This window comes from Coccomyxa subellipsoidea (genome assembly GCF_000258705.1).
Source record: "Coccomyxa subellipsoidea C-169, whole genome shotgun sequence".
Classification (NCBI taxonomy): Eukaryota; Viridiplantae; Chlorophyta; class Trebouxiophyceae; family Coccomyxaceae; genus Coccomyxa; species Coccomyxa subellipsoidea.
In genome coordinates, this window is record NW_005178023.1 from 1,017,712 (window position 1) to 1,026,846 (window position 9,135).

At 53.4% G+C, this 9,135-nt stretch overlaps 1 protein-coding gene across 1 annotated transcript; it reads right to left on the reverse strand.

The window, feature by feature from the left end:
• Nucleotides 1–931: 931 nt before the first annotated feature.
• On the reverse strand, nt 932–9,033 carry COCSUDRAFT_49041 (DUF382-domain-containing protein; the record flags this gene model as incomplete). Its single annotated transcript, XM_005643681.1, has 16 exons — nt 8,814–9,033; nt 8,379–8,643; nt 8,054–8,248; nt 7,894–7,943; nt 5,443–5,608; nt 5,173–5,312; nt 4,890–5,027; nt 4,509–4,706; nt 4,039–4,191; nt 3,737–3,907; nt 3,458–3,589; nt 3,054–3,200; nt 2,471–2,669; nt 1,779–1,929; nt 1,406–1,535; nt 932–1,036 (listed from the first exon to the last, which is right to left on the reverse strand). The coding sequence occupies exons 1-16, from the start codon at nt 8,919–8,921 to the stop codon at nt 932–934; spliced, it is 2,448 nt and encodes an 815-aa protein (XP_005643738.1). The 5' UTR covers nt 8,922–9,033.
• Nucleotides 9,034–9,135: the final 102 nt, after the last annotated feature.

Genomic DNA, 9,135 nt, shown 5'->3' on the forward strand with positions numbered 1-9,135 from the left:
AGACGGTACGCCCTTGAAATAGAGCTCGACATCATGTCTATACGCTCTCTGTCATTCCAGGCCCCAGTTTATCCTGGTTTACCACCGATGCGCGCTTGCATCTTGATCACTGACTTTCAACTAATACAATGTTGTTCGAGATCTTCTCCGTTTTTAATCAGAAGCGCAGGGTTTTTCGATATGGTATGATATTGGTGCCTGATGAAACAGTGATCCTCGACGAGTGTGCTTCTGTAACCGCCTGAATGGTCAGAACATGTTGCTGGTCCTACACTCTCACCGTGTGGCCTTTCAATTGAGATCTCCAGTAAGTAACGTATATTTCTTAGGATCCTAGACAGAGTCTTTTCCACACGATTTGATACGAGGATCTGGGAACAAATTTCTGTCTGTCTGACTCAGCGCCTGGCTGTCAGTGTGAGTCATCACTTTCGCCTGAGAAGCTGCCTTGAGTCCAGTTGACTTCAAGTGTTGAAGAGACACAAGCAGCAGCATCAGACAGCGCTAAATGAGGGGCAGCCAGATACTGCATCCCAACCAAGCCAGCAGACAGGCAAGCGGCAGCAACACAATACACCTGGATGATCATTCTCGGAAAATAGTTGTCAGAAGTACATCAACTCACTGAGCACTTCTCAGTTGGACGCAGAGCCTCATAAAAGCCTCTTGCGGGCTATCAGCATCACCACATGTGCTTACTCTAAAGATCTGTCACAGGTGCTACCACACCCCTTCTGCCAGCCATGAAACTAGAAGGCAGCCGCGCTAATCTGCCATATAGGAATATTCCTGTTGTAATCCATAATTGAGATTTGGACACGCAGTTGCATAAAAGCACAGCAATGCCACCACGTTACGTCCTGGCCCCAGACATCCCAATACTGAGCAAGACAGCACACGTGGCCCAAAAAGGCCAACCCAAAGAGGTCCTCTAGAACTTGAACTGCTCCTTCTGCTTCTTGGCCTTGCCCTCCTTCTTCTCTGCCGCCTTGCGCTTCTGCTGCGCCGCCTTGGCAGCCACCAAGTCCGAGAAGTCCTGCAGGTATTATCCCATTGCACACTCAGCCACTGTATATTTCCAAGCACAAAGCCCCCCCCCCAGAGCTCATTCAGCCCTTGCCAGCCAGATCACAAGTTTCTTGAGACCAGCTTGCCAGACCTGCAGGGTCTGATGGTGCTCTCATGCAGCGCCCTGCTGGTGCAGTCGTGACAGGACCAAACGGGGTACATTGCAGGAAAGCGACACAGTGGGGCCAATGCGCATTCAAGGACAACAAACAGACAATTGTTGGTCTCTCTGCCTGCCCGAAAGCTTTCCCAGGGATCATCCCGGCGATGAAATCACAACAGAAACAGGATCAAGAAGGCCATTACGGGAGAAAATAAGGCAAATGCAGAAGGGCACCTCGCGTGATGATGCGGTGCGCTGCTGCGAAAGGCGCTCCTCGTACAGTGCGCGCACACCGGCTTCGTCGAGCCCCTCCAGCTCTGCAGGGTCGATCGCCACCTCCACATCTCCAGGCGCAATCCCAGACCTGCACCAGCACACACCGCAGGACATTACTATGGAGATCAACTTCCCATTGAGTTCCCATTGGGCCACAACAGACAAGGAAAGGAAAGGTGCCCTGCCCATAAACAACAAGGATTGTCGAAGCGCAGCACACCAATTCAGCCCACAGAAGAGCGTTCTGGACACATGCCAGCGGCATCTGCAGAAGAACAGATCAAAGAAGGATTGTGGAATATGGGATGGGGGCCATGCCATAGCTGCGCACCTCTTGGCAGCGGCGGCTGCAGCGCCCTTGGTAGGCGCTCCGGCGGCGGGTGCGCCGGCACCGGGGATGACGTAGGTGTGGTCGCTGCCCATGAGCGCGTTGCCCACCGGCGCCGCCTGCTGCTCCAGCACTTGGTACAGCGGCTTCTCGCCTGCACGCCCCACCATCGCATCGCATCTCTCAAACTTCACAGCCTTACAGTGAATGGTCCGCAGGAGCATGTTCATACACCCGTGTTGATACACCACACATCCAGGTAACTGCTATGCAAGCCCAAGCTTGTTTTCCCAACTCTAGACGCAGACGACCCGCTGGGCCTATAGCCATGCAATGTTCAACAAATCCAAACCTCAATGCGGCTACACCCAGATCGAGGCATGACCTGCGCAGGGTGTTAGCACATGCGCACGGAGGAGCCCTGTTGCGCAGGGTCCCTTCCGGCATGCAAGACAGAAGGCACAGAGGGAACATGCACAGCTTCGTGCAAAACAAAATCCTTGTCACCTCACGGTCATGCACCAACACAAGTGCCCGGGGTGGCCCGGCTGCGCATGCTCCCTTCCGGCATGCACGCCAGAAGGCACAGAAGGAGCATGCACAGCTCCCTTGCTCCGCTTGCTGCTGCACGAGCAAGGGTGGTTCCTTAATTATCATGCGAGGTGACTCATGCAGCGTGGCGGCGGGGCGCGCACCGGCCTTGCCCTTGCGCAGGTCGATGACCTCGGGCGTCTCGATGCCGGAGGGCAAGCTGGAGTTGTAGCCGGACGCGATGGACGCGATGCCGTCCGCCAGGCTCTCCGTGTCGTCCACCTCGTCTTCTTCTTCCTCTTCTTCCTCCTCTGACTCCTCTTCCTCACTCTCCAGATCCCCCCACCTCGTCAGCTTGTCCACCTGCGCGACAAATTCCCTCACCCCAATCAGGCCGTGTGCATGACGGGGCTCCTGCAAGGAACTCTACCGGCAATGGCAAATCGCCAAGCAGGGCATGCATTAGAAGAAGACCACCAGCTCATTGTTGAGGAGAGCGCAAGATCGCTCTTACTGTCTCTGGAGGTGAGCTCAGGCATGACAAGAGCCTCTGCAAGCTCTGCATCAAGCCCGCAGAGCCCTCATGCATGCAGGGCTCCCCTCCTCTAGGCCATTCAAGCAACTACCCTCATGCAATATTTGTTCCAGTTGCAGTAAAGAGACCTCTCCGGCACTCAGGCACTTGGAAAGTAAGAATTGAGTGAGGTCTGGGGTGAGGGAAGAGTGGGCACAGGAAGTCTCACGTACCAGCTCGTCTTCAGCATCCTGCTCGAACAGGCCGAAGACATCGCCGTACAGGGGGTTGCCCTCCTCATCCACAGGCGGCTTTCCCCAGCCGCCAGGCTGGTAGCCGAACTGGGCGCCCGGAGGGATGGGCGCATTCAGGCCCGGGATCTGCACCCACCACATGTGCTCATATCATCTGTGCCCAGTCTGCGCACAAGCATGCGTGTGCACCTGCGCTTGTCTCACCGTCACGTGGCACTGGAAATGTCAACTCTGCATGCCCAGCAGATCTCTGCTCTTTGCCGCACAGTATATCTAAATTACTGCGGGATGCATGCTGGACGCAGGCACTGATTTGCCGGGCCACTATGCCAATCAGGGAACGGCCAATGTGCTTAGATATACGCGGCATTTTGCGGGCGAACCTTCAGGTCAGGATAGGAGGGGGGCGGCCCATAGCGCTGCATGTTGATGAGCCACGGCGGCGGCGATGACTCGCCCATGCCCAACGCTCTGCGCAGCTCCTCGCTCAGCACACCTGGTTTCGCACCCAGGATCTGCACGAGCACCACTGGCCATTACTAATCATTACTAGTTGCAGACTTGCTCACAGACGCCGTACAAGGGCAGATCAAGACATATTGGATGTGTAAGGAGGTGTAAAGGCAGATCAGGATGTAGCAGTGGTGAGATGTGAGTCTCACCTTAGCCTCGAACTCTTTGCCCTCATAGTAGAGGTCGCCCATGACTGAGAAGGAAGGCTTTGTCTGGTGCTTGAAGAAGGCGTCGTGCAGAACCTGGTAGTCGATGTCCAGCTTGCCCATCTTGGGCTGCATCTTGTCCTTCTGCTTCTGCCGAAGCTTCTTGCTCTCTTCCTGCACAAGCACCATCTCAACAGTGTTACAACCCAGTAGAAGAAAACCTTCAGCAAAACAGGTGTCATCAAGATTAGATGCACTGTGATGATGCGATGCAAGAGGACATGACGGTGCAAGTCTTCTATCACCTTCTCCTGGTATGCCTGCCGCATCTCGCCGATGCCTGTGGCCTCAATAAATTCTGGCAGCTGGAAGGGCGGCTTCTCCAGACCCCGCTTCCCTTGCAGGTATTTCCTCTTCTGACTCCAGTGCCGCGGCACAGGCACAGTGTTCCGGTAAGCCTGCATCCAATCCATCACAACCCTGAATCCATGATGTTCCCTCGCAAGACAGCCCTTGCTCTTATCTCTGGCGCTCTTAACTCAGGTGCCTGGGTGCCTGCATCTCTCTTTCTCTAGATCTGACACAGCTTGGAACACTGAGCATCCTGCATCCACATGCTTCATCCAAGTTTGCAGACAGATGAATGTCAAGGTAAGCAAGAACATGTTCTCTGCCCCCCAATGCAGCATGGTACATGTGAAATTTACAGCATCACAGGTGAATATTGCAGACAGATACAGGACTAATGAATGACCTACACCCTGTCATGACTAACCTTGAGGTAGACAAGCAAGCGTGGGTCCTGGGCAGTCACGTCCCAGACTTCCACCACTTCCGGCCGGGGGCAGGTCTGCTTCAGCTCCGCGATCTTCAGCCGGCTCTCCATCTTGTGCTTGCGCTTGCTCTCCTTCCCTACCTTCCCCTCATCCTCCTCGTTGTCGCTGCCCTCCCCTTTCTCTGGCTCCTTTTTCTCCTGTGTGTCATCACATAATCATAAGTTAGCATACTGCCATCACCGTACACAGCACACATCACCTTGCATCACAAAACTGACACCTAGCCAGCTGACAACAATACTGTCAACAGGAAGTGCAGGACACAAGAGCCACCACATTGCTTGTTGACACAGTCCACTGTCATTGTGGTTCCTGCGCACCTCGGCTGCTTCTTCCTCTTTGTCCTCGTCAGCCTCTGCCTCCGCATCAGGATCAACTCGTGGTCCGGTCACCTCCTCAGCGCTGGCAAACTTGCTGAACACCCGCGCAAACTCCTCGTAGGGGCTCATGCTGTCCTCCTGCGGAACCGACACAGAATGGCTGACACCATACAGGCACGCACTATAAGGAGACATTCACCAGCACAAGCAAGCTTGTTATTAGCATTGTGAGGAACATAAAACTCCGGCGTGCAAAAGGTGGGGGTACGAGTAGAGAGCGCACAGTTGTGCCATTTTCCTCCGCTTCATCAGAACCCAGTCCTGGTGTGGCGCCCAATCCCACGCCGCCGTAGGGGGTCTCAGACCCGTAATCTGACCCCAACGAAGGCGTTGCACCGCCCGACCCCAATCCTGGCGTGAGCCCTGCACCCACCAGCATCGCTAAGTTGGCAAGGAACTTTCTTAGATACAGGAGCACGAGACGGGCAGTGCTCTGTTAAGGTAAAACGCATGAGTGACAACTACCGGCAAATGCATGCCAGAGGGGGCTTACCCTCGCTGCCCAAGCCAGCCCCAGATGTGCCTGCCGACACGAAACCCAAGCCCCCCGCACGCGCAAAGCCCCCATCATCGGCCTCCGGTTCTTCCTTGGCCTGCAGCAGCTCCTCATACTCGCGGGGGGCAGACACATACTCCACCTCCACTCCGGAAGTCTCCGACTGAAACGCAAACCACAGCAATAGGTAATTATTGATAAGAATGTTCAGAACACGCATATTTCAGCCCTCAGGGCTAGGTGCGTTGCAGCAACATCTCAAAATTCCTCTCCAGCCTTCCCTGTCTAGGCACTTTCTCCACCAATGTCATGTCAATCCAATGGATTCCAGGTCATCCCTAACGCAATCATTCCAGGATTTGACAGGTGTGCCTCTTCTCCCAGATCCTTATACAGATCCAAACAGCAGCTGGTAAATATATAAATTGTGCATGTTGCAGAAGTCGAAGTACTAGACTCTGACTGCTCTGCACAACTCTAATGGAACTCTGGTAGTATGTCCCGAAGAGCTCTTGCGGGAGGCTAGACATCCAAATTCTCTGCCGTCTTTTGGCTATTAATGCTCTCAAGATGAACGGCGGCAGACATCAAATGGATTACCTGGGAGGGAAGCGGATTTGATGCAATCCCTTGCTGCTGCCCCCCTTGCAACGTCCTGTGGTTGCCAAGACAACACATTATGTGAGGAAGACAGTGCTCGAGAACTGGGAGTCGACCCCTGACAGGAGGAGGAATTCTACAAGAAGCACGTCAAAGTTATGAAATCGAGCGTAATGTTCTACACAGGATATCACTTCTATCAACCAGTCTAGTGGTGAAATTAAAACAACCCCTATTGCATAGCAGAAGCAAGGCTGATCCACTGTTGTGCTGCTAACCCGTTATTTGGAGCAGCTTAGCTGACATTCACAGGAATTAGCTTCCATTATGACAGAAGATCAATCATGTCCAGATTATTCCAGCCGTCAGGTTCAAGCAACAAAGGACCACCAGCTTGGGCACTGTGGGAGCGGAAACCTTGAAGCAATACTTTTCGTGACATCTCATTGAAAAGGAGAGGCCTCACCGTCCTGCCTGCTTGTTGGCCTTCCGCTGTTTTTTCTTGAGTCTCTTCTTCTCAGCTGGCGTAAGCTTCTTCCCACCATTACCGACGTCCGAGTCTCCATTCCCAAGCTTGCCATTGGTCTTGTGCGCTTCAGCTACACCATTAGCTCCAGAACTCTCGACTGCATCTTCTGTGACCATCTTGGTGCTACCGATCCCTGATCAACAACGCAGCTGATGCTGTCAGGTAGGAACCAGATTGAATCACAAGCCGATCTAGGGGAGGTCCACAGAAGATTGAGGTCTGGAAGGGATTGCATGCCAAAGTTTTGCCTGTGCGAGCTGAAAAGTCGAGGCGGCGGTGGCGTTCCTTCTTCTTTGGGTTTCTTTACCCTAAGCACTCAGCCTGCAGGGGAAGCATTCACTTTCCCTCCATTTCTTCCCTTCTATTTTTTGTATCCCTCTGGTCAGATGACCTTTAAATGGGGCACTCTATTACAGCATGCATGGCAGGGACGCATAAGTGGCAGGCCTGGCCTGGGCAATTGCAATTTGCAAAGGGGCACTGCAGACACCGCGTCGCTGAAACACAGATATTTATTTCCATTCTTCGTTGGGTCCAGCTAGTCTTGGACTCAGCAACACAACACTGCAGCAGTGAGGACAATTGCGCCAAACTGAGCAGTGGCTCGGTCCTGCAGGACTCCTGCATGGCACGGGCCAGCAGACTTTAGTCCAGCTGGCATCCGGGTCCAAACCGGAGTCCGACCGAGTCGGCTGAGGTGCTTGTGCTTGTATGCTCAAAGAGCATACAAGCACAAGCACGGTGTCATCAAGATTCCGATCCCGAGTTCTTGCATGGCTGTTATCAAGATCATGGCGGCCATGAAGTCATGATTCATGAAATCGAAAGGCACCCCAGTGCATGTATTGTCAATGACTATTACTCATCCGGATCCTGGTCACGCGAGCCATATCTGTTGGTAAGGAAAAAAGTCCTAGTTGACATGTGGTCAATGCGGCAACACGGCAGCATCATGCTGATCTCAATGACACTGCATCAATCTAGGGAGGTCAGATTTCCTTGGATGCTGGTTACGCACCCATATTAACATGATGTCATACTCGTTTGCACTGGTGGTATATAGACAGGCAGTGAAGTCGACAGCTGATTACCAATCACTGATGCCACATGCCACATGCACTTTGTCACTAATTTTGCTGTCATTCTGACACAGCAAATAAACCACCAGGCATGACCATCCATTTGTACCACTGGTTCCTGGCAGGAACATCATGTGGAGCTCAGTTCAGCTATTGCCATCATTCCTCTGCCTTGCTTTCCAGACCCTTTGGATCCCTTACTGCAAAGAGTGTTTTCCAGTTGCACTGGGATGCTGGAACGTTCGCCTTGTGCAGAGACACAGTGATGCTGCGCCCGTCCTCGGCATCACCTGTGCAGCAAACCAAGATTTTTAGGACACTGTCCAGCAGATCAGGCCTTAGTGCTCAAAGATAGGAACTAGTGCAAAACAATCATAAACAGCAAGCAAGGAGCGCTCACCAATCTCCCAGCTGCTCTCATCTGGGCTGATGGGAGCAAAGAGCGGCTCATCCACAAGCACCTTCCCTTGGACTGCCAGGTACAAGCTGCGTGCATTGATGTTGCACACCAGGTCCTTCGCGCGCACATTGTCCCCCACAGGCGTTTCCAACACCACCTCTTCTGCTGTCTGCCGCCAGGATATGGTGGGAGCATCTGCGGCATGCCACACCACCCCCTCAGAACTAGCTCCCCGGGCATGATGTCCGCAACCTGTGACAGCAAGCCAAGGCAGAAAGGGAATAATTAATCATCTGTAATGGAGCACTGCAACAGCTGATCGCACCTGCTATTGCATTTGCCAGAATGATCTCCTCATCCAGTATGGCTCCAGCAGATGGCGCGATCTCCTCAATGTCTCCCAGGGTGCCCTCAGTGGCAATGTGCACTGCACTGGCATGCTCATCTGACTGTCTGTCCGCCTGCTGGCTGCCAGCAGGTGAGGCTGCATCTGCGGCCTCAAGATGCCTGCTTGCGACTGTGCTCGCATAATCTGGGTCCTTATCGGGGATCGGGGCCATCTCAACCTTCTTTGGAGCCTTGGAAGGAACCTGGGACAGGCACGGGGCTCACTGAAACTTGTGGTAGAGCTCTCCTGGCTCCCATGTGATTGTAAGGATATTTTGTTTTATCAACAGCCAGATCTTGCAACCTTGCTCTGACAAGAACCGCAATGTGCTCTTCCATCGGATGTACCAAACCTTGGAAGCATGATTCGCACCTTGCCGCTCTGATACCACCATGCAGCGAGTCCCAAGATTGCTGCACCAGCTGCAAACCCCGCTACAGCCTGCAGCGCCGTCGAGTTCTTAAGGGTGTTGCGCTCCATGCGTGCTCCCAATAATATGCGAGGCTAGGGCAATGCCCTCACTCACAACCCCCTTGTGCGTTGCGGCTTCCGTTCTATGTCACGCAGAAACACTCTCTGTCAAACGCAATTTCGTGGCAGGTTGATCGACTTTAAGAGCGAAGTGTATAGAAGGTCCGCCAAAACTTTAGGAACGCCGTCGAAAGAGTGGCAAATTCGAAGTGCCAGCTGCGTT